Consider the following 25,156-nt stretch of genomic DNA (forward strand, 5'->3'; position numbering starts at 1 on the left):
ATGTCTTTTATATTACAAAGCAGATTTAAGTGCCATATAAATACTGTTAAACTATCAAAACACTCAATATACGGTGAAATACACGCAGCCCGTATTCAGAAATTGCACGTTTGAAACAAGCCGTTAGGATTTCTGTCCATTTGTGATGTCAAAAATATACAATATTTAGACCATTACACGGTTTTAAACATAAACATTCTAAATGTGTCCCAGTTTATTTCCTGTTGCAATGTATGTAAATAACATCAGCTGACAGGAAATCATGGACCCAAGCTGTTGCCTAGCAACGCAATTCCGTTGAAATGCACTAAAACGGAGCGTTTCAGACAGAGGGTGAATACAGGTATATTCAGGCAGACAGTATGAGGACAATGAAACCAGGTAAACATGTTCTATTAGAAACACAAAATACAAGTATGAACCTGAACATGAGCACGATATGGGACCTTTAAACCATTTAACCTGCATTATGTGCAGTGGGGTAAAGGACACGTCGATGTGCAGAAAGTAGAAGCCAGGGATTGGACCACTAACCTCGTGGTTAAAGAACAACCCACTCTACCCACTGAGCTACAGTCTGTTGGTCTAATTTTCCAGTAATCCATCGATTCATTATCTATAACCGCTTATCCGATTCAGGGTCACGTGGGGTCTGGAGCAGATCCCAGTTGATATTGGGTGAGCTGCCAGACTATCACAGGGCTGACACATAGAGACAGACAACCATTTAGGCTCACATTCACACCTATGGGCAATTTAGTGTCAACAATTAACCTAACCTGCACGTTTTTAGACTGTGGGACAAGCCAGATTCAAACCTGCGACCCTCTTGCTGTGAGGCGACAGAGGCCACTGCTCCATCGTGCTACCTCGTTTTCTTGTAATGTGCTTTTCTTTTTAATTTTTGTTATTGTACTGCTTTATTTAGCTTTACATTTTCGTCTTTTTCGAAACATTTGGGATGCAAACTGTGGAGACAAAAATGTCAAGTTTATTATTATTTATTTTTAATAGACAGGGTTCGTCCTCCGAGGAACATGACTGAGCTCAGTGCATTTCATGGCAAAATATCTTCACTTCTGAAATATTCAAAACAGAGTGACATGCATTGAGGGGATACAAGATGCATTGAAGAAAGCTTACTGTCAACTATTGCCATGACATTTGGTTTAGATTTTGATGAGCACAGGAGAATGGGTATTTTATTTCACTCTTTTTAAATTCTATTTATATGTATACATTGCCTTGTTTTTTTCTTTTATATCTAGTCCTACTGCCCTCTATGTCTTAAATAAATAACTTTTAATTGCCATGTTGTTGAAAGTTGCTAAACAAATAAACTTGTTTTGTAAGATCAGTAAAGAGGCCACACTAATGATTAATAAAATTGGTTTGCCAGTAAATGTACTATTTATTTGAGCAAGCTGAAACAGTTGGGTAATAGATATTGGAAGTTAAAAATTAACAAGTCATCATTAAACAACATAAAAGCAGCCAGAGGGATCACATCTGTCAGACTTTAGATGACTGAGCGATCTTGAATCAACTTGGAAGATGAATTTCGCCATTTTATTGATTGTTTTGCTGTTCAGCGACTTGATTTTGGCTCAAGATGTTGGTAATGCTGCTGAAACAAAAAAACCAAACTCTCTTCTGAGAGAGTTTGGTGCAATGAAAGAAACACTCAGAGCTCTGGAAACCAGGCTGAACGACAGTGAAACCAGGCTGAAAGACAGTGAAACCAGACTGAAGGACAGTGAAACCAGACTGACAGACAGTGAAACCAGGCTGACAGACAGTGAAACCAGGCAGAAGGACAGTGAAACCAGACTGAGGGACAGTGCAACCAGGCTGACAGACAGTGAAACCAGGCTGAGGAACAGTGAAACCCAGATCCTGGAACTGAGGAGCAAAGGTAAAGTGAAATTTAAAGTATTAAAAAAAGCATATTTTGTATTATATGATGGAATACACATGATGAATTGAATTAATTAAAAGTCCTCCAAACTAAACGACAAAATAGTAGTAATAATAATTTGTATAGCAAAGATGCAGCCCATAACAAACAAGATGAGATGAAAGTAAACAATAAAGAGCAATAGTGAGAGAAAAACAAAACATAAAAACTGTTTGATCGCAATATGACAAAAGATTAACAATGATACCAAAAAGTTGACCCGAATTAAAAGCCAAATTAAAAACATAGGCCTTTTAACAAAGGTATTTCATGCTTTGTAGATCAGTAAAAGGACTTTAAAATTAATTCTTAAAGATGCAGGTAGCCGGTGCAGTGATGCAAGCAGAGGGGTAATGTTATTTCTTATTATTGTATTGGTCAAAATCCTGGCTGCCACGTTCTGTAATATTCTTAAAGGCCTTGTAAAGGGATTTGTTTCTAAACACATTATGAATGTTGGAAAATAATTACTGAAAACGTGAAAAGACTGTGAACATTGTAGTACTGGATTGTGGAGTTACACCGTTAAACAGTTTTTTGCTAGTTTTGTGTTCAGGATGTTTTGGGCGGGGCTGAAACCATGGCTCAATGATGCAGTGGAGCCATCGTTAGCATGACCACACCCATCTTCAGAAACCTGGGTTTCCAAAGGCAAAAGAGAAGCCCAGGAAAATGACAAAGTGTCAGAGAATGAAGTTCCAAAGATCTCGGCCGCGAAGCCGCAAGCACCACCAGCAACAGCCACCTTCTCCCCGAGCCTTTTCAAGCCGACCTAGAACCGGTTGCGGCGCACCGCCTCGGAGGAAATGCGCCCGGCGGTGGCCAGTCAGCGCCGGGGAGAGGTCCCACGAGGGGATCCTCCCACACCGAGCAGCCCTTCCTAACCCGCCGAGTTGAATCCCCTGGGCAGACGCCCTCTTGAACTCTCCCTCTCCCTCTCCTTTCCCTTAAGGTACTTATCGACTATCGATCTTGTGACGGTATTTAGCCTTAGATGGAGTTTACCACCCGCTTTGGGCTGCATTCCAAAACATCCCGACTCCGAGAAGACCGGCCTCACACCGTCCACGGGCTGAACCTCGATCAGAAGGATTCAGGCCCCCCCGAGCGACACCGGGCAAGCGGTCTTCCGTACGCCACATTTCTCCAATTCGCCCGTCGGACGGGGATTCGACGCTGGCCTCTTCCCTCTTCGCTACTGAGGGAATGCACCTTCCCCGCTTGTGGGCGTGGTTTCAGCGCCTTCAGCAGACACGCCCCCAGCGTTTCATAGCAGAGAATACTGCTTATTTTCCATATTTTCCATGATTTTGAAAGCTAAATTTATATAGTTGGCAATTTTTTGAATCATTCAAATTTGGCTGGATGGTGAGTAACACATTTTTCTGTGGTGTGACAAACCCAGAATGGATATTTATTTTTGCTTTACAAGGCCTTGAAAGACTTTTTAGGGAGACTGTTACAACCCGGAGTTGGTGTAGGGGTAAAGGGAGTAACATTTGAGCCGATGTTATCAGGCAATCACTTGTTTATTGATGGGTGATTGATTAAAGCAAAATAAAACATACAATGGGTTGAATTAATACTAAATGAAAACGAGGGTTTAGGGTGGCCGAACAGGAGAAAACAAAAGGCACACACCCTAGCCCTGAATAATCCTAACCAGCAGACAAATTAAACAACTGCTCTATTCAACACAATATAAACAAACACCAGTACCTCAAACTAGTTAACATTCAATATCACAATCTAAAGTCCACTGACTCCAGTGGGACTTATACACAATTTGCTAGTTAACAACACACAACAATCGAGAGGCACGGGGGACAGATCAATAGAAATCACTGCCCGCCTTGGTCTAGTCACAACTGGCCTTTAATGCTTTCCACGCGCCCCAGCCGGCTGGTGATTGGCTAATCACATGTGACGTCGTCAGAGGCAGGACCACAAACGGCGGGAAACGAAGGGCATCCACCTGAGGGCGTTCCGGAGGCGTGGCCCCGGAGGGAATCCCCAAGACGTGACGTCGTCTTGGAGAGACGGGACAGCAGAGCGCACCAAAAGAAGAGAGCACAGGGAACAGCGCCGCACAGCAACATACAACACGACAAACAATAACGAATGGTCACTTCTGCGACCGTAACAGAGACCATTACAAATATAATCCAAGCAGCTTGTAATAAAATCTCATGTTATTGTGACCACATACTGTATACTGTAAATATATATATGTTTTGTTTTACACAGAAAGTACCAAGGTGATTTTCAGTGCAGCAACAGGAGGAGGAAATAACCACATCGGACCGTTCAACACAGACACAACTTTAATCTACAGAACAGTGATAACAAACATTGGGAATGCCTACAGTCCATCCACAGGTAATACTCACAGTCACCTGCATGTTTAGTTCTGCATCAGTATTGTATGTGTGTGTGCAATATAATTTGTTGAGACAACTTCATTGATTGTAGTAAATAAATAAGTAAAATGAATAGGTTGTTGAGGCTTGGGGGCTGTAGTGTGTGCATGAGCATATTAATTCATTAGAAATTAACCTTAAAGGTGCAGTGTGTAGGATTCAGTGCCATCTAGCTGTGAGGTTGCAGATTGCAACCAACTAAATACTCCTCCGCTCACTCTTTAATTTTCCAAACATGAAAGTCTCTCTCTAGAGTCAGTGTTTGGTTTGTCCGTTCTGGGCTACTGTAGAAACATGGAGGAGCAACATGGCGGACTCCATGAAGAAAACCTGCTCCCTATGTAGATATGAAGGGCTCATTCTAAGCTAACGGAAACATAACGATTCTTAGTTTCAGTTGACAGTACACTAATGAAAACAGAGTTATGAATATTATATTCCATTTCTACCAATAGATCCCCCTTAATCCTACACACTGGTCCTTTAACGGAAACAAGACAACCGGACCCATCAATACAAATAAAGTAAAAATAAAGTGCTAATGACTACTGATGATTTGTGCTTTGACTTCTCAGTTTGTAAATTAAAAAAAGAAAAAAAATGTGACCGCCACCCTGTTGTTTCCACAGGTATCTTCGTTGCACCTGTTGCAGGTGTTTATTACTTCACCATCTTCTATTGTGCTTATGGAACAAATCGGGCAAATCTGAGTCTGTTCAAGAACAATAAACTGATAATCTGGACCGGTGATGGCAAGTCAACATCTGACCCAGTTGATAATGGAGGAAACGCAGTGTTCCTGCATCTGCAGCGTGGAGACCAGGTGTATGTGCGCATGAAAGCAGATACATGGGTTTGGGGAGCTGACCAGCATACAACCTTCAGTGGTTTTCTAGTCACTCAAATGTGATGATCTATACACTGTATATCTGTTCATTCCTGCTTGAATATGGATGTAAAAGTCTCAGATCACTACAGTAAATAATGTTAAAATGTGATGAATCAGACGGCTGTTAGTCTTCTTTAATCATTGCTTCATTTAGTTCTTTATGCTGTGAAGCGGACCGTTTGGTTGGAAAATTAATAAAAAGAAGATATTGATGCCCCCAACACATTGTTTGTCTGGAAATGCCAGCGGAACTCCAATGAATTATTTAGACAAAAAACAAGTTCTGCCAAGAAAGATATGTCCGAGGAAAGGTCAAATATTAACAATTCACTACCATTCAATACCAGAAGGACCATATCAGTCAGAGCTTAGGAGACGAAGAGATCTTTAAAAAACTGTTGCCGTTTTGAGGCTTGACATTGGCCAACATTTGGTTTAGATTTTCATTGTGACCAGGATGATTTTAAGGAGTTGCCTGATCTTTTGTCTTTCCTGAAACTTTGATCCATCAGTATCTCAAAAACTAGAAAGATATAAATTAAAAAAATCTGTATAAATTTTCATCCCCAGATGTTCTAATATTTGTTACCCTGTGATCTTTCCCTTAGTGCAGCCATCAAGCCTGAATTTCAATTAGTGAGCACTACATATCTAATTAAATGGGCAGATTACCATGAAATGCACTGAGCTCTTAAACTTAAACTAAAGACAGACAACCATTCAGGCTCACATTCACACCTACGGGCAATTTAATGTCAACAATTAACCTAACCTGCATGTTTTTGGACTGTGGGACAAGCCAGATTCGAACCTGCGACCCTCTTGCTGTGAGGCGACAGAGGCCACTGCTCCATCGTGCTGCCTCGTTTTCTAGTAATGTGCTTTTCTTTTAAATTTTTTTAATTTTACTACTTTTTTAACTTTCTATTTTTGTCTTTTTAGAAACATTTGGGATGCAAACTGTGGAGACAAAAATGTAAAGTTTATTATTATTTATTTTTAATAGACAGGGTTCGTCCTCCGAGCATCATGACTGAGCTCAGTGCATTTCATGGCAAAATATCTTCACTTCTGAAATATTCAAAACAGAGTGACATGCATTGAGGGGATACAAGATGCATTGCAGAAAGCTTACTGTCAACTATTGCCATGACATTTGGTTTAGATTTTGATGAGCACAGGAGAATGGGCATTTCATTCCACTCTTTTTAAATTCTATTTATATGTAGACATTTCCTGTTTTTTCGTTTATATCTTTTCCTACTGCCCTTTATGTCTTAAATAAATTACTTTTAATTGCCATGTTGTTGAAAGTTGCTAAACAAATAAACTTGTTTTGTAAGATCAGTAAGAGGCCACATTAATGATTAATAAAAATGGTTTGCCAGTAAATGTACTATTTATTTGAGCAAGCTGACACAGTTGGATAATAGATATTGGAAGTTAAAAATTAACAAGTCATCATTAAAAGCAGACAGAGGGATCACATCTGTCAGAGTCTAGATGACTGAGTGATCTTGAATCAACTTGGAAGATGAATTTCAACGTTTTAATGACTGTTTTGCTGTTCAGCGACTTGATTTTGGCTCAAGATGTTAGTAATGCTGCTGAAGCAGAAATATCTATTGAAACACAGTCATGCAATCCTGACATGTGTGATCTTCTGAGAGAGTTTGGTCCAATGACAGAAAAACTCAGAGCGGTGGAAACCAGGCTGAAGGACAGTGAAACCAGGATGAAGGACAGCGATACCAGGCTGAAGGACAGTGAAACCAGGCTGAAGGACAGTGAAACCAGACTGAGGGACAGTGAAACCAGACTGAGGGACAGTGAAACCCAGATCCTGGAACTGAGGAGCAAAGGTAAAGTGAAATTTAAAATATTAAAAAAAGCATATTTTGTATTATATGATGGAATACACATGATGAATTGAATTAATTAAAAGTCCTCCAAACTAAACAACAAAATAGTAGTAATAATAATTTGTATAGCAAAGATGCAGCCCATAACAAACAAGATGAGATGAAAGTAAACGATAAAGAGCAATAGTGAGAGAAAAACAAAACAAAAAAACGGTTTGATCGCAATATGACAAAAGATTAACAATGATTCCAAAAAGCTGACCCGAATTAAAAGCCAAATTAAAAACATAGGCCTTTTAACAAAGGTATTTCATGCTTTGTAGATCAGTAAAAGGACTTTAAAATGAATTCTTAAAGATGCAGGTAGCCGGTGCAGTGATGCAAGCAGAGGGGTAATGTTATTTCTTATTATTGTATTGGTCAAAATCCTGGCTGCCACGTTCTGTAATATTCTTAAAGGCCTTGTAAAGGGATTTGTTTCTAAACACATTATGAATGTTGGAAAATAATTACTGAAAACGTGAAAAGACTGTGAACATTGTAGTACTGGATTGTGGAATTACACCGTTAAACAGTTTTTTGCTAGTTTTGTGTTCAGGATGTTTTGGGCGGGGCTGAAACCATGGCTCAATGATGCAGTGGAGCCATCGTTAGCATGACCACACCCATCTTCAGAAACCTGGTTTTCTAAAGGCAAAAGAGAAGCCCAGGAAAATGACAAAGTGTCAGAGAATGAAGTTCCAAAGATCTCGGCCGCGAAGCCGCAAACACCACCAGCAACAGCCACCTTCTCCCCGAGCCTTTTCAAGCCGACCTAGAACCGGTTGCGGCGCACCGCCTCGGAGGAAATGCGCCCGGCGGTGGCCAGCCAGCGCCGGGGAGAGGTCCCACGAGGGGATCCTCCCACACCGAGCAGCCGTCCCTAACCCGCCGAGTTGAATCCCCTGGGCAGACGCCCTCTTGAACTCTCCCTCTCCCTCTCCTTTCCCTTAAGGTACTTGTCGACTATCGGTCTCGTGACGGTATTTAGCCTTAGATGACGTTTACCACCCGCTTTGGGCTGCATTCCAAAACAACCCGACTCCGAGAAGACCGGCCTTACACCGTCCACGGGCTGAACCTCGATCAGAAGGATTCAGGCCCCCCCGAGCGAAATCGGGCAAGCGGTCTTCCGTACACCACATTTCTCCAATTCGCCCGTCGGACGGAGATTGAGCACTGGGCTCTTCCCTCTTCGCTCGCCGCTACTGACGGAATGCACCTTCCCCGCTTGTGGGTGTGGTTTCAGCGCCTTCAGCAGACACGCCCCCAGCGTTTCATAGCAGAGAATACTGCTTATTTTCCATATTTTTCCATGATTTTGAAAGCTAAATTTATATACTTGGCAATTTTTTTAATCATTCAAATTTGGTTGGATGGTGAGTAACACATTTTTCTGTGGTGTGACAAACCCAGAATGCATATTTATTTTTGCTTAACAAGGCCTTGAAAGACTTTTTAGGGAGACCATTACAAATATAATCCAAGCAGCTTGTAATACAATTTTATGTTATTGTGACCACATACTGTATATATAAATATATATATATGTTTTGTTTTACACAGAAAGTACCAAGGTGATTTTCAGTGCAGCAACAGGAGGAGGATTAAACAACATCGGACCCTTCAACACAAGCACAACTTTAATCTACAGAACAGTGATATCAAACATTGGTAATGCCTACAGTCCATCCACAGGTAATACTCACAGTCACCTGCATGTTTAGTTTTGCATCAGTATTGCATGTGTGTGTGCAATATAATTTGTTGAGACAACTTCATTGATTGTAGTAAATAAATAAGTGAAATGAATAGGTTGTTGAGGCTTGGGGGCTGTAGTGTGTGCATGAGCATTAATTCATTAGAAATTAACCTTAAAGGTGCAGTGTGTAGGATTTAGTGCCATCTAGCTGTGAGGTTGCAGATTGCAACCAACTGAATTCCCCTCCGCTCACTCTTTAATTTTCCAAACGTGAAAGTCTCTCTCTAGAGCCAGAGTTTAGTTTGTCCGTTCTGGGCTACTGTAGAAACATGGAGGAGCAACATGGCGGACTCCATGAAGAAAACCTGCTCCCTATGTAGATATGAAGGGCTCATTCTAAGCTAACGGAAACATAACAATTCTTAGTTTCAGTTGACAGTACACTAATGAAAACATAGTTATGAATATTATATTCCATTTCTGCCAATAGATCCCCCTTAATCCTACACACTGGTCCTTTAACGGAAACAAGACAACCGGACCCATCAATAAAAATAAAGTAAATAAAGTGCTAATGACTACTGATGATTTGTGCTTTGACTTCTCATTTTGTAAATTAAAAAAAGAAAAAAAATGTGACCGCCACCCTGTTGTTTCCACAGGTATCTTCGTTGCACCTGTTGCAGGTGTTTATTACTTCACCTTCTTCTATCATGCTGGAGGAACAAATCAGGCAAATCTGAATCTGTACAAGGACAATAAACTGATAGTCTGGACCGGTGATGTCAAGTCAACATCTGACCAAACTGATAATGGAGGAAACGCAGTGTTCCTGCAGCTGCAGCCAGGAGACCAGGTCTATGTGCGCATGGATGCAAATTCATGGGTTTGGGGAACTGACACCCATACAACCTTCAGTGGTTTTCTAGTCACTCAAATGTGATGATCTATACACTGTATATCTGTTCATTCCTGCTTGAATATGGATGTAAAAGTCTCAGATCACTACAATAAATAATGTTTAAATCTGATGAATCAGAAGGCTGTTAGTCTTCTTTAATCATTGCTTCATTTAGCTCTTTATGCTGCGAAGCTGACAGTTTGGCTGGAAACGAGTGAAAAGAAGATGCATTGAGGAGATAAAAGATGCATTGCAGAAAGCTTACTGTCAACTATTGCCATGACATTTGGTTTAGATTTTGATGAGCACAGGAGAATGGGCATTTTATTTCACTCTTTTTAAATTCTATTTATATGTAGACATTTCAGTTTTTTTCCTTTTATATCTTGTCCTACTGCCCTTTATGTCTTAAATAAATAACTTTTAATTGCCATGTTGTTGAACGTTGCTAAACAAATAAACTTGTTTTGTTTAAATCAGTGAAAAACTAAGAGGCCACATTAATGATTAATAAAATTGGTTTGCCAGTAAATGTACTATTTATTTGAGCAAGCTGAAACAGTTGAATAATAGATATTGGAATTAAAAAATTAACAAGTCAACATTAAAAGCAGCCAGAGGGATCACATCTATCAGACTTTAGATGACTGAGCGATCTTGAATCAACTTTGAAGATGAATTTCGCCATTTTAATGACTGTTTTGCTGTTCAGCGACTTGATTTTGGCTCAAGATGTTGGTAATGCTAATGAAACAGAAATATCTATTGAAATACAGTCATGCAATCCTGACACCTGTGATCTACTGAGAGAGTTTGGTGCAATGACAGAAAAACTCAGAGCTGTGGAAACCAGGCTGAAGGACAGTGAAACCCAGATTCTGTAAAGCTTAAAGCTGCATTAATCAATATCGTTGTTAACTTTTAATCAGATGTGCTATTGTGCTATACAGAACTATTACCCACCTCAGCAAGAGAGTTTTCTCTTTCAGGTAATGGTTTTATGGTATATTTATGTACGACAGAGAGAATCAGAATCTAGCAGATGAACACTGTCGAGCATCTAACAGATAAAGACTGAAATGCCTTTCTGAGGATATTTTAATTTCAATTATCTGACTTTGGGGAACAATTAAAACCAACACTAAACCTGGCTTAGCTTGGGTTCTTTAATGTTCAAACAATGCAAAATAGAGAAGACAATGAGCATATTTTAGATGCCAAACCACAGCTTGATATTGACCATTTTTTTCTCCATTCTATCACAAAAGTATGTTACTGATATTACATCTTAGAAATATGAAGCTTCAAATTATGAGTAAACTGAACAAAGCAAATAGCAGGCAGCAAACTCAGAGTCTGAAAAGTGAAGCCAAGTATCTTAGAAGTCCATGAGAAAATGACCTTACTTCTCACTTGATTTATTACCTCAGTCAACATTGTAAACACGAGTTTATGGTTTCAATCACTAGTTTCAATAAAAATGTCTTATTCAACATTAGTTTTTTTTACTTAGCTCCACCCTCTCGTGTTACTTCTGGTTCCAAAAACCAAGATGGCGACGGCCAAAATGCTAAACTCGCGGCTTCAAAGCGGCAATTCACAAGCCAATGGGTGATGTCATGGGGACTACGTCCACTTCTTATAGTCTATGGTGAAGAGTTAGTTCAGTCTAATCATTATCTGTTCCAATTAGTTAAAGGAAGAGTTTGATGTTTTGGAATTTTGTTCCTCCTGTTTCCAGTCTTTATGCTTAACTAAGATAATTGGCCGCAGGCTTCATATTTTCCGTATAAACATGAGTGGTATCAATCTTTTCATTGAACTGTTAGTAAGAAAGCAAAAAAACATATTTCTCAAAATGCTGAACTACAATTCCTTTGAATTTGAGAGAATATGTAATATGTTATGAAAACCTAAGGTATCCATCGGTACCAACCATGTCATTCTAGCTTGTCGCAAAGGAGGATAAATAACGCCTCCAAATTTTGGCGAGAAACTAATTTACACGTCAATATTCACTCACATGCACTTATAATCACACTAAGGTATGTAGGCCCTCAGTATTCATCATATCATCAAAGCAAAAATAATATTTATTAGCTGCAAACCAGTGTTGTAGGGCACTACTCAGACTGCAAGGCTGATTCAATCTGTATTAGATTCGTTTTAGATGCGTATATTACTGTATCTTCCGCAAAAAGCTGAATGAAACATTCAGAACAAATCGATGGGAGGTCATTAATCAAAACGGAAAAAAGAAGTGGACAAAAGAGTTGAGCCTCGAGGCAGGCCTCGTTAAATGCCTAATATTAGGCATTTCTCAAACCCAAGAATGAAATGAACGGATTAGTGTTATTTGGGAGAACGTTCTTGCTAGTCGTTCTTGGAAGTATGAACTGACCGCCGTTATTATAAATATGTGACATTTCAAATTTGTTTGTAAATACAGGTGCAGCTATGATGTCCATTCACTATATGATATTATCACATCTGTCTTATTGTGCCACCTCCTGGTCACAGGCCTGCACTACAACAAAACAACTTTATAAACTGATTAAAACAAGCTCTTAAGTCTCAACAACATGTACCTTAGATACATGTTACCAGTTTATGTACAACTGTTTATTTATCTACCATACAGACTGACTCAATTTCAGAAAATATTTGTTGATTAATTAAAATGTTACTAAATGTAATGACAGAAAAAACAGGGGTATGGAAATTAAAAATATATTACAGTTGTGGGCCTGGCTTTCCTCTGCTGTTATTGGTTGCAGTGGCCTGTGTTTCTTCGGGGGGAAGGACGGGTCTGCGACGCCCGTAAGCAATTGTGGAGCTTTGCAACTCCGAAAACGTTGTAAAACTGCCAATATTCAATACCTACACAGTTGATTTCTCACCTCAAAAATTCTCAGAAATGAATTTAGTGATGAAATAGCATACAAAAATGCAGGTTACACACTGATATACAACTCCTGGCTCTTAATAGCGCTTTTCTAGTCTTCCGAGCACTCAAAGCGCTTTACACTACATGTCAGCATTCACCCATTCACACACACATTCATACACTGATGGCAGAGGCTGCCATGCAAGTTGCATCAGGATCTAATCTAAATACTCATTCACACACACGATTGGGGCAATTTGGGGTCAAGTGTCTTGCTCAAGGACAAATCGACACGTGACCCGTAGCAGCCGGGGATCGAACCACCAACCTTCCGATGGTCTACCCTCTGCGCCACAGCCGCCCACATTGTACATTGTCTGTACTCACTGTTGCTTGGAACGCAGCATGTTCACGCTGACCAGTGGTTAGCTGTGCGATGAAGAAACCCATCCTGAGGTTCTGCCCGAGTGCAAAACGCAGGTTCCCTCTGGCATGCTGTCCTGAGCACCTCTACTACAGCAGCATGTGTGGCAGTCAGACACTACCCAGAAATTCACAAACACTAATGAACTTCTATCTTTTAAATATAAATGTCTATATCATTACATTTATCAGTGTCCATACTCACTCAGAAACTTGGTGGCAAAATGTTTACCCTGCACGCAGTCTCTCTTCTCCCAGCTAGCCAGGGCACTAGCATTAGCTAATTACTAATTAGTAACCTAATTAGCAACACACCTCATGTTGATATGGGGAATTACTGACTGAAAACAACTATCTAGAACCGGTTGCGGCGCACCGCCTCGGAGGAAATGCGCCCGGCGGTGGCCAGCCAGCGCCGGGGAGAGGTCCCACGAGGGGATCCTCCCACACCGAGCAGCCGTCCCTAACCCGCCAAGTTGAATCCCCTGGGCAGACGCCCTCTTGAACTCTCCCTCTCCCTCTCCTTTCCCTTAAGGTACTTGTCGACTATCGGTCTTGTGACGGTATTTAGCCTTAGATGGAGTTTTGCATTCCAAAACAACCCGACTCCGAGAAGACCGGACCCCAGCACGATCGGGGTCGTTACCGGCCTCACACCGTCCACGGGCTGAACCTCGATCAGAAGGATCTGGGGGCCCCACGAGCGACACCGGGCAAGCGGTCTTCCGTACGCCACATTTTTCCAATTTGCCCGTCGGACGGGGATTCGGAGCTGGATGTTATTGTGACCACATACTGTATATACTGTATATATATATATATGTTTTGTTTTACACAGAAAGTACCAAGGTGATTTTCAGTGCAGCAACAGGAGGAGGAAGAAACAACATCGGACCGTTCAACACAGTCACAACTTTAATCTACAGAACAGTGATATCAAACATTGGTAATGCCTACAGTCCATCCACAGGTAATACTCACAGTCACCTGCATGTTTAGTTTTGGATCAGTATTGCATAAGTGTGTGCAATATAATTTGTTGAGACAACTTCATTGATTGTAGTAAATAAATAAGTAAAATGAATAGGTTGTTGAGGCTTGGGGGCTGTAGTGTGTGCATGAGCATTAATTCATTAGAAATTAACCTTAAAGGTACAGTGTGTAGGATTTAGTGCCATCTAGCTGTGAGGTTGCAGATTGCAACCAACTGAATACCCCTCCGCTCACTCTTTAATTTTCCAAACGTGAAAGTCTCTCTCTAGAGCCAGAGTTTAGTTTGTCCGTTCTGGGCTACTGTAGAAACATGGAGGAGCAACATGGCGGACTCCATGAAGAAAACCTGCTCCCTATGTAGATATGAAGGGCTCATTCTAAGCTAACGGAAACATAACTATTCTTAGTTTCAGTTGACAGTACACTAATGAAAACATAGTTATGAATATTATATTCCATTTCTGCCAATAGATCCCCCTTAATCCTACACACTGGTCCTTTAACGGAAACAAGACAACCGGACCCATCAATAAAAATAAAGTAAATAAAGTGCTAATGACTGCTGATGATTTGTGCTTTGACTTCTCAGTTTGTAAATTAAAAAAAGGAAAATGTGACCGCCACCCTGTTGTTTCCACAGGTATCTTCGTTGCACCTGTTGCAGGTGTTTATTACTTCACCTTCTTCTATCATGCTATTGGAACAAATCGGGCAAATCTGTCACTGTACAAGAACAATAAACTGATAGTCTTTACCGGTGATGTCAAGTCAACATCTGACCCAACTGATACTGGAGGAAACGCCGTGTTCCTGCAGCTGCAGCCAGGAGACCAGGTGTATGTGCGCATGGCTGCAAATACATGGGTTTGGGGATCTGACTATCATACAACCTTCAGTGGTTTTCTAGTCACTCAAATGTGATGATCTATACACTGTATATCTGTTCATTACTGCTTGAATATGGATGTAAAAATCTCAGATCACTACAGTAAATAATGTTAAAATGTGATGAATCAGAAGGCTGTTAGTCTTCTTTAATCATTGCTTCATTTAGTTCTTTATGCTGCGAAGCTGACAGTTTGGTTGGAAAATGAATGAAAAGAAGATGCATTGAGGAGATATAAGATGCACTGCAGAAAGCTTACTGTCAACTATTGCCATGACATTTGGTTTAGATTTTGATGAGCACAGGAGAATGGGCATTTTATTTCACTCTTTTTAAATTCTATTTATATGTATACATTTCCTGTTTTTCCCTTTATATCTAGTCCTACTGCCCTTTATGTCTTAAATAAATAACTTTTAATTGCCATGTTGTTGAAAGTTGCTAAACAAATAAACTTGTTTTGTAAGATCAGCCACATTAATGATTAATAAAAATGGCTTGCCAGTAAATGTACTATTTCGTCATTGCTGAAACAGTTGGATAACAGATAAGATAATAAAGTCACATGTGTGTCGAATGGGATGTTGAAAATTAAAAATCAGCATTTAAAAAGCAGCCAGAGGGATCACATCTGTCAGACTTTAGATGACTGAGCGATCTTGAATCAACTTGGAAGATGAATTTCGCCATTTTAATGACTGTTTTGCTGTTCAGTGACTTTATTTTGGCTCAAGATGTTGGTAATGCTAATGAAACAGAAGATCTAGTGATAGATCTTCGTGCAATGTCAAAAAGATTCAGAGCTATGGAATCCAAGCTGGAGGACAGTGAAACCAGGCTGAAGGACAGTGAAACCCAGATTCTGGAATTGAAGAATAAAGGTAAAGTGAAATTTAAAATATTAAAAAAAGCATATTTTGTATTATGATGGAATACACATGATTTATTGAAATAATTGAATGAATGAATGAATGAATGAAAGACTTTATTTCGAACATAAAATAAATAAAAACAGGTACAAAATAATAACAAACAAAACAAGAGTAATAGTGTCCGAAAAGGAGTAGGTAGAAGTAAAACTTACATTTCCCTACCCCTTTCTCACTTGTCCTCTATTAACTCATATATCATAGAATGATAATATAATATAATATAATATAAAAACTATCCCAGATTTATTTACATCCCAAGTTGAATAAATGAACAGCATCCCAAGTTTATTTACAACCCACAAATCCATCCGGAGTTAAAAAGTATATAACCAGCCTTTAACACAACTCTTCCTCAACCACATAACTCCCAAAAATATCTTTTTTGTTTAGCTTTTTAAATTGATTTATATTTGTGCTCCGCTTCAACCCATCACCTAACCCATTCCACAAATCCACCCCACAGACTGAAATACACATACACTTCTTTTTTGTACGAACACAATGCTTTTTAAAATTCAATTTTCCTCTTAAATTATAACCCACCCTCCCTGTCACAAAACATTTTTTTAATATTGCCCGGAAGTGAATTACGTCTTGCTTTAAACATAATTATTGTGGTTTTAAATTTGACCAAATCCATAAATTTCAATGCATGTGACTTTAAAAACAGTGTGTTCGTGTGTTCCCTATATCCCACATTACTTACTATCCTGATTGCTCTCTTCTGTAGTATGCATAATGGTTGTCAGTTGATTTTATAAGTGTTACCCCAAACTTCCACACAGTAATTCAGATATGGTGATACAGAATGTGCAGTGATTTATGATCCAGTATGTGTCTTGTTTTCCCTGAAACTGCTATGCTCTTTGCCAGCTTTGTTCTTACATTATTTATCTGAGGTTTCCAGCAGATTTTGTGGTCCAGTATTACACCCAGAAATGTATTTACATATACTCTTTCAATATTCACATCATCTATTATCATTTGTACTTGTATGTCTATTTTTTGGTTTCCAAATAACATAAATTTAGTTTTGTCCAAATTTAATGACAATTTATTTCTGTCAAACCACCGTTGCAATTTTCTGATTTCTGTTGTGGCCACCTCCAAAAGTTGCTGCAGATTTTCCCCAGAACAAAAAAGATTTGTGTCATCTGCAAATAAAACTAAATTCAGTGTCCTTGATACCCTACCTATGTCATTTATATACATAATAAACAGTTTTGGACCCAATACTGACCCCTGTGGGATCCCACAAGTAATACCTGAGCATGTTGATTTGTAGTCCCCTATTTGCACGTACTGCTGCCTGTTTCCTATATAACTTCTCAACCAGTTCAGCACTACCCCTCTTATACCATACCTTTCCATTTTATTGAATAATATATCATGATCAATGTCGTCAATTAAATGTCCTCCAAACTAAAAGACAAAATAGTAGTAATAATAATAACTTTATTTGTATAGCAAAGATGCAGCCCATAACAAAACAAGATCAGGTGAAAGTAAACAATAACAATAATAGTGAGAGAAAAACGAAAAAAACAGGTTGATCGCAATACAATAAAAGATTAACAATGATACCAGAAAAGTTCATCCGAATTAAAGCCAAATGAAAAACATAGGCCTCCAAATCATTTAGAAAAAAAATGGATGGGAGTTTGCTGTTCTAAGATCTAAGAGAGAGTGTTCCGCAGTTCAGGGCCATAAAAACAGAAAGCAGCCTCTCAAAATTTCTTATGGGAGTTTTTGTGGGGACAGTCCCTGATATATGAAGGTGCTAGATTATGTCAAGCTTTGTAGTTCAGTAAAAGGACTTTAAAATCAATTCTAAGATGCAGGTAGCCAGTGCAGTGCAGCAAGCAGAGGGGTTGTGAAGGCTTTGGTTTAGGACCCAGAAGCAGACACAGACACAGCTGGATGGTGGTTGAAAGTCAGGTGGATTTATTGTAATAAAGGTGGTGAGGGCACTGGAGAAGGCAGGGGACAGGCAGGCTGTTGAGCAGGGTGGAGTAGCTGGAGGAATGAGCTGCGGCGGCGTGAGGATGGCTCGATAGGAGGCTGGCACTGGAATCCAGAAGACAGGAGAACACAATGTTAGATAACAGAAGCACTAGGAAACACAGGAATAACTCTGGTAATTATCATACAGAGCGGCCGAGAAAATACCAACTGGTAGGCAGAACAATCTGGCGAGGACTGGCAGGAAAGCTGGTGTTCTTGTACTGTGGGTTGATTAGGTGATTGTTGACAGGTGCAGAGTGCAGAGTGGAGAGTGAGACCAGGTGCTTGATGAGGAAGCCGCGCCCCTGCCACATCCACAGGCAGGGGAGGGGGAGACCCAGGGGAAGCAGAACACTGAAAAACTACTGGAGTCAAGGCCAGAGACGTGACAGGGGTAATGTTATTTCTTATTATTGTATTGGTCAAAATCCTGGCTGCCACATTCTGTAATATTCTTTAAGACTTTTTAGGGAGACCATTAGAAATGTAATCCAAGCAGCTTGTAATAAAAACACGTATTGGCATTTCAGCATCGCGCTGAGTTAAAAATGGTCTAATTTTGGCAATGTTTCTCTAATGTTTTTGTGAATACATACTCTATATAATGTTTTGTTTTACACAGAAAGTACCAAGGTGATTTTCAGTGCAGCAACAGGAGGAGGAGATAAAGGCATCGGACCGTTCAACACAGACACAACTTTAATCTACAGAACAGTGATATCAAACATTGGTAATGCCTACAGTCCATCCACAGGTAATACTCACAGTCACCTGCATGTTTAGTTCTGCATCAGTATTGCATGTGTGTGTGCAATATAATTTGTTGAGACAACTTCATTAATTGCAGCAAATAAATAAGTGAAATGAATAGGTTGTTGAGGCTTGGGGGCTGTAGTGTGTGCATGAGCATATTAATTCATTAGAAATTAACCTTAAAGGTACAGTGTGTAGGATTTAGTGCCATCTAGCTGTGAGGTTGCAGATTGCAACCAACTGAATACCCCTCCGCTCACTCTTTAATTTTCCAAACGTGAAAGTCTCTCTCTAGAGCCAGAGTTTAGTTTGTCCGTTCTGGGCTACTGTAGAAACATGGAGGAGCAACATGGCGGACTCCATGAAGAAAACCCACTCCCCATGTAGATATGAAGGGCTCATTCTAAGCTAACGGAAACATAATGATTCTTCTTAGTTTCAGTTGACAGTACACTAATGAAAACATAGTTATGAATATTATATTCCATTTCTACCAATAGATCCCCCTTAATCCTACACACTGGTCCTTTAATGGTAACAAGAAAACCGAACCCATCAATAAAAATAAAGTAAATAAAGTGCTAAGGACTACTGATGATTTGTGCTTTGACTTCTCAGTTGTAAATTAAAAAAAGAAAAAAATGTGACCGCCACCCTGTTGTTTCCACAGGTATCTTCGTTGCACCTGTTGCAGGTGTTTATTACTTCACCATCTTCTATCATTCTGGAGGACAATATGAGGGACATCTGTCAATACACAATAACAATAATGTGATAGTCACAGCCAGTGATCACAGTTCATCATCTGACACAGCTGATAATGGAGGAAACGCCGTGTTCCTGCAGCTGCAGCAAGGAGACCAGGTCTATGTGCGCATGAAAGTTAATTCATGGGTTTGGGGAAATGACCACGCTACAACCTTCAGTGGTTTTCTAGTCACTCAAATGTGATGATCTGTACACTGTATATCTGTTCATTCCTGCTTGAATATGGATGTAAAAGTCTCAGATCACTACAGTAAATAATGTTTTAATCTGATGAATCAGAAGGCTGTTAGTCTTCTTTAATCATTGCTTCATTTAGCTCTTTATGCTGCAAAGCTGACAGTTTGGCTGGAAAATTAATGAAAAGTAGATGCCCCCAACACATTTACATTTACAGAGTGAGAAATAAAAATGCAAACAAGAAGTAACAAGTGTTACAGTGAGACAGTTCAGCTCAGTTGTTGTCCCTCTAACAGCAGGACCTGATGGTGGTAATCACACCATATTCTAAAATAGTGTATTTAAATATTTCTGCATACTGGGGTCCCTAAATAGTCTTAGAATTACATAAATTGGGTATTACCGTAAAGCTGAGACTCTTGTGGATCTAATGAGCCCAGTTTTATTCATGTGTGTAATGTTAGTCCCCATAGGAGCTATTTCATTGTAGTGAGAGCATTTTTTGAAACTTGACCTCAATGTATAAAATGACCTGTTAAGTACACCTATTACTATGAAATGTTAAAATCTGATGAATCACAAGGCTGTTGCTCATAAAATAAAGACTCTGAAAATGAAATTAGTCTTCTTTAATCATTGCTTCATTTAGTTCTTTATGCTGTGAAGCTGACAGTGTGGTTGGAAAATGAATAAAAAGAAGATATTGCTGCCCCCAACACATTGTTTGGAGACAGAGACATAATGCAAACAAGAGGTAACAACTGTGTCAGTGATACTGTTCAGCTCAGTTGTTCAATGAGTTTTAGTTAGATCATTTATTAAATCGTCCTTCCTTGTCGCTTGTCTGGAAATGCCAGCGGAACTCCAATGAATTATTTAGACAAAAAACAAGTTCTGCCAAGAAAGATATGTCCGAGGAAAGGTCAAATATTAACAATTCACTACCATTCAATACCAGAAGGACCATATCAGTCAGAGCTTAGGAGACGAAGAGATCTTTAAAAAACTGTTGCCGTTTTAAGGCTTGACATTGGCCAACATTTGGTTTAGATTTTCATTGTGACCAAGATGATTTTAGTGAATTGCCTGATCTTTTGTCTTTCCTGAAACTTTGATCCATCAGTATCTCAAAAACTAGAAAGATATAAATTAAAAAAATCTGTATAAATTTTCATCCCCAAATGTTCTAATCTTTGTTACCCTGTGATCTTTCCCTTAGTGCAGCCATCAAGCCTGAATTTCAATTAGTGAGCACTACATATCTAAATTAAATGGGCAGATTACCATGAAATGCACTGAGCTCTTAAACTTAAACTAAAGACAGAAAACCATTCAGGCTCACATTCACACCTACGGGCAATTAAGTGTCAACAATTAACCTAATCTGCATGTTTTTGGACTGTGGGACAAGCCAGATTCGAACCTGCAACCCTCTTGCTGTGAGGCGACAGAGGCCACTGCTCCATTGTGCTGCCTCATTTTCTTGTAATGTGCTTTTCTTTTTAATTTTTTTAATTTTACTACTTTTTTAACTTTACATTTTCATCTTTTTAGAAATATTTGGGATGCAAACTGTGGAGACGAAAATGTAAAGTTTATTATTATTTATTTTTAATAGACAGGGTTCGTCCTCCGAGCATCATGACTGAGCTCAGTGCATTTCATGGCAAAATATCTTCACTTCTGAAATATTCAAAACAGAGTGACACGCATTGAGGGGATACAAGATGCATTGCAGAAAGCTTACTGTCAACTATTGCCATGACATTTGGTTTAGATTTTGATGAGCACAGGAGAATGGGCATTTTATTTCACTCTTTTTAAATTCTATTTATATGTAGACATTTCCTGTTTTTCCTTTTATATCTTGTCCTACTGCCCTTTATGTCTTAAATAAATAACTTTTAATTGCCATGTTGTTGAAAGTTGCTAAACAAATAAACTTGTTTTGTAAGATCAGTGAAAAACTAAGAGGCCACATTAATGATTAATCAAATTGGTTTGCCAGTAAATGTACTATTTATTTGAGCAAGCTGTAACAGTTGGATAATAGATATTGGAGGCAGAGGGATCACATCTGTCAGACTTTAGATGACTGAGCGATCTTGAATCAACTTGGAAGATGAATTTCGCCATTTTAATGATTGTTTTGCTGTTCAGTGACTTTATTTTTGCCCAAGATGTTGATAATACTGATGAAACAGAAAAACCAAACTCTCTACTGAGAGAGTTTGGTGCAATGAAAGAAACACTCAGAGCTGTGGAAACCAGGCTGAAGGACAGTGAAACCAGACTGAAGGACAGTGAAACCCAGATTCTGGAACTGAGGAGTAAAGGTAAAGTGAAATTTAAAGTATTAAAAAAAGCATATTTTGTATTATATGATGGAATACACATGATGAATTGAATTAATTAAAAGCCCTCCAAACTAAACGACAAAATAGTAGTAATAATAATAACTTTATTTGTATAGCAAAGATGCAGCCCATAACAAACAAGATCAGATGAAAGTAAATAATAAAGAGCAATAGTGAGAGAAAAACAAAACAAAAAAACTGTTTGATCCCAATATGACAAAAGTTTAACAATGATACCAAAAAGTTGACCCGAATTAAAAGCCAAATTAAAAACATAGGCCTTTTAACAAAGGTATTTCATGCTTTGTAGATCAGTAAAAGGACTTTAAAATTAATTCTTAAAGATGCAGGTAGCCGGTGCAGTGATGCAAGCAGAGGGGTAATGTTATTTCTTATTATTGTATTGGTCAAAATCCTGGCTGCCACGTTCTGTAATATTCTTAAAGGCCTTGTAAGGCCGGGGAGAGGTCCCAAGAGGGCATCCTCACACACCGAGCGGCCGTCCCTAACCCGCCGAGTTGAATCCCCTGGGCAGACGCCCTCTTGAACTCTCCCTCTCCCTCTCCTTTCCCTTAAGGTACTTGTCGACTATCGGTCTCGTGACGGTATTTAGCCTTAGATGAAGTTTACCACGTGCTTTGGGCTGCATTCCAAAACAACCCGACTTCGAGAAGACCGGCCTCACACCGTCCACGGGCTGAACCTTGATCAGAAGGACTCAGGCCACCCGAGCGACACCGGGCAAGCGGTCTTCCGTACGCCACATTTCTCCAATTCGCCCGTCGGACGGGGATTCGACGCTGGGCTCTTCCCTCTTCGCTCGCCGCTACTGAGGGAATGCACCTTCCCCGCTTGTGGGCGTGGTTTCAGCGCCTTCAGCAGACACGCCCCCAGCGTTTCATAGCAGAGAATACTGCTTATTTTTCCATGATTTTGAAAGCTAAATTTATATACTTGGCGATTTTTTTAATCATTCAAATTTGACGAGATGGTGAGTAACACATTTTTCTGTGGTGTGACAAACCCAGAATGCATATTTATTTTTGCTTTACAAGGCGTGGAAAGACTTTTTAGGGAGACCATTACAAATATAATCCAAGCAGCTTGTAATAAAATCTCATGTTATTGTGACCACATACTGTATACTGTATATATATATATATGTTTTGTTTTACACAGAAAGTACCAAGGTGATTTTCAGTGCAGCAACAGGAGGAGGAGATAAAGGCATCGGACCGTTCAACACAGACACAACTTTAATCTACAGAACAGTGATATCAAACATTGGTAATGCCTACAGTCCATCCACAGGTAATACTCACAGTCACCTGCATGTTTAGTTCTGCATCAGTATTGCATGTGTGTGTGCAATATAATTTGTTGAGACAACTTCATTAATTGCAGCAAATAAATAAGTAAAATGAATAGGTTGTTGAGGCTTGGGGGCTGTAGTGTGTGCATGAGCATTAATTCATTAGAAAATTAACCTTAAAGGTACAGTGTGTAGGATTTAGTGCCATCTAGCTGTGAGGTTGCAGATTGCAACCAACTGAATACCCCTCCGCTCACTCTTTAATTTTCCAAACGTGAAAGTCTCTCTCTAGAGCCAGAGTTTAGTTTGTCCGTTCTGGGCTACTGTAGAAACATGGAGGAGCAACATGGCGGACTCCATGAAGAAAACCCACTCCCCATGTAGATATGAAGGGCTTATTCTAAGCTAACGGAAACATAACTATTCTTAGTTTCAGTTGACAGTACACTAATGAAAACATAGTTATGAATATTATATTCCATTTCTGCCAATAGATCCCCCTTAATCCTACACACTGGTCCTTTAACGGAAACAAGACTACTGGACCCATCAATAAAAATAAAGTAAATAAAGTGCCAAGGACTGCTGATGATTTGTGCTTTGACTTCTCAGTTGTGAATTAAAAAAAGAAGAAAAATGTGACCGCCACCCTGTTGTTTCCACAGGTATCTTCGTTGCACCTGTTGCAGGTGTTTATTACTTCAACATCTTCTATTGTGCTGCTGGAACACATCCGGCAAATCTGAATCTGTACATTAACAATAAACCGATAGTCGCGGCCTATGATAACAAGTCATCATCTGACACAGCTGATACTGGAGGAAATGCAGTGTTCCTGCAGCTGCAGCCAGGAGACCAGGTGTATGTGCGCATGCTGGTAAATTCATGGGTTTGGGGATCTGACTATCATACAACCTTCAGTGGTTTTCTAGTCACTCAAATGTGATGATCTATACACTGTATATCTGTTCATTACTGCTTGAATATGGATGTAAAAGTCTCAGATCACTACAGTAAATAATGTTAAAATGTGATGAATCAGAAGGCTGTTAGTCTTCTTTAATCATTGCTTCATTTAGTTCTTTATGCTGCGAAGCTGACAGTTTGGCTGGAAAATGAATGAAGAGAAGATATACTGAGGAGATACAAGATGCATTACAGAAAGCTTACTGTCAACTATTGCCATGACATTTGGTTTAGATTTTGATGAGCACAGGAGAATGGGCATTTTATTTCACTCTTTTTAAATTCTGTTTATATGTATACATTTCCTGTTTTTCCTTTTATATCTAGTCCTACTGCCCTTTACGTCTTAAATAAATAACTTTTAATTGCCATGTTGTTGAAATTTGCTAAACAAATAAACTTGTTTTGTAAGATCAGTGAAGAGGCCACACTAATGATTAATAAAAATGGCTTGCCAGTAAATGTACTATTTCCTCATTGCTGAAACAGTTCGATAACAGATAAGATGTTAAAGTCACATAAGTGTCGAATGGGATGTTGAAAATTAACAAGTCAGCATTAAAAGCAGCCAGAGGGATCACATCTGTCAGAATTTAGATGACTAAGCGATCTTGAATCAACTTGGAAGATGAATTTTGCCATTTTATTGATTGTTTTGCTGTTCAGCGACTTGATTTTGGCTCAAGATGTTGGTAATGCTAATGAAACAGAAATATCTATTGAAATACAGTCATGCAATCCTGACATGTGTGATCTGCTGAGAGAGTTTGGTGCAATGACAGAAAAACTCAGAGCTGTGGAAACCAGGCTGAAGGACAGTGAAACCCAGATTCTGGAAAGCTTAAAGCTGCATTAATCAATATCGTTGTTAACTTTGAATCAGATGTGCTATTGTGCTATACAGAACTATTACCCACCTCAGCAAGAG

At 39.3% G+C, this 25,156-nt stretch overlaps 4 protein-coding genes and 2 long non-coding RNA genes across 9 annotated transcripts in view; 5 read left to right on the forward strand and 1 right to left on the reverse strand.

The window, feature by feature from the left end:
- The first annotated feature begins 1,475 nt into the window (after nucleotides 1-1,475).
- The window catches only part of LOC119481382 (cerebellin-1-like), a 33,263-nt gene continuing 9,582 nt past the window's right edge, over nucleotides 1,476-25,156 (forward strand). The window contains exons 1-3 of one of the 2 annotated variants that reach the window (XM_037758245.1): nucleotides 1,476-1,915; nucleotides 4,205-4,336; nucleotides 5,007-5,384. In XM_037758245.1, coding sequence (XP_037614173.1) covers nucleotides 1,555-1,915; nucleotides 4,205-4,336; nucleotides 5,007-5,287 — 774 coding nt within the window. In that variant the 5' untranslated portion in view covers nucleotides 1,476-1,554 and the 3' untranslated portion in view covers nucleotides 5,288-5,384. Of the gene's footprint in view, nucleotides 1,916-4,204; nucleotides 4,337-5,006; nucleotides 5,385-25,156 lie in introns of those variants that run through there. The other variant, XM_037758244.1, reaches the window with a different exon arrangement.
- On the forward strand, nucleotides 6,743-9,910 carry LOC119481385 (cerebellin-1-like). Of its 2 annotated transcripts, XM_037758252.1 has the most exons (4): nucleotides 6,743-6,979; nucleotides 7,022-7,128; nucleotides 8,734-8,865; nucleotides 9,532-9,910. In XM_037758252.1, exons 1-4 carry the CDS (start codon nucleotides 6,801-6,803, stop codon nucleotides 9,810-9,812), a joined length of 699 nt encoding a protein of 232 aa, XP_037614180.1. In that variant the 5' UTR covers nucleotides 6,743-6,800; the 3' UTR covers nucleotides 9,813-9,910. The 2 variants fall into 2 exon arrangements, with proteins under 2 accessions (XP_037614180.1, XP_037614179.1); XM_037758251.1 differs by having other exon boundaries at nucleotides 6,744-7,128.
- Nucleotides 10,412-24,644, forward strand: LOC119481389 (cerebellin-1-like). 2 transcript variants are annotated; one of them, XM_037758256.1, is made up of 4 exons: nucleotides 10,412-10,623; nucleotides 21,865-21,929; nucleotides 23,130-23,261; nucleotides 23,928-24,644. In XM_037758256.1, the coding sequence occupies exons 1-4, from the start codon at nucleotides 10,445-10,447 to the stop codon at nucleotides 24,206-24,208; spliced, it is 657 nt and encodes a 218-aa protein (XP_037614184.1). In that variant the 5' UTR covers nucleotides 10,412-10,444; the 3' UTR covers nucleotides 24,209-24,644. The 2 variants fall into 2 exon arrangements, with proteins under 2 accessions (XP_037614184.1, XP_037614185.1); XM_037758257.1 differs by lacking the exon at nucleotides 10,412-10,623 and having other exon boundaries at nucleotides 21,669-21,929.
- On the reverse strand, nucleotides 13,489-13,767 carry LOC119481399. Its single transcript, XR_005205177.1, has 2 exons — nucleotides 13,712-13,767; nucleotides 13,489-13,578 (listed from the first exon to the last, which is right to left on the reverse strand). It is a non-coding gene; the product is annotated as an uncharacterized LOC119481399 (long non-coding RNA).
- Nucleotides 13,920-14,793, forward strand: LOC119481395. Its single transcript, XR_005205173.1, has 2 exons — nucleotides 13,920-14,050; nucleotides 14,714-14,793. It is a non-coding gene; the product is annotated as an uncharacterized LOC119481395 (long non-coding RNA).
- On the forward strand, nucleotides 15,545-19,841 carry LOC119481392 (complement C1q-like protein 3). Its single transcript, XM_037758261.1, has 3 exons — nucleotides 15,545-15,840; nucleotides 18,518-18,649; nucleotides 19,319-19,841. The coding sequence occupies exons 1-3, from the start codon at nucleotides 15,636-15,638 to the stop codon at nucleotides 19,597-19,599; spliced, it is 618 nt and encodes a 205-aa protein (XP_037614189.1). The 5' UTR covers nucleotides 15,545-15,635; the 3' UTR covers nucleotides 19,600-19,841.

This window comes from Sebastes umbrosus, chromosome 22, assembly GCF_015220745.1.
Source record: "Sebastes umbrosus isolate fSebUmb1 chromosome 22, fSebUmb1.pri, whole genome shotgun sequence".
In the NCBI taxonomy this organism is placed as follows: Eukaryota; Metazoa; Chordata; class Actinopteri; order Perciformes; family Sebastidae; genus Sebastes; species Sebastes umbrosus.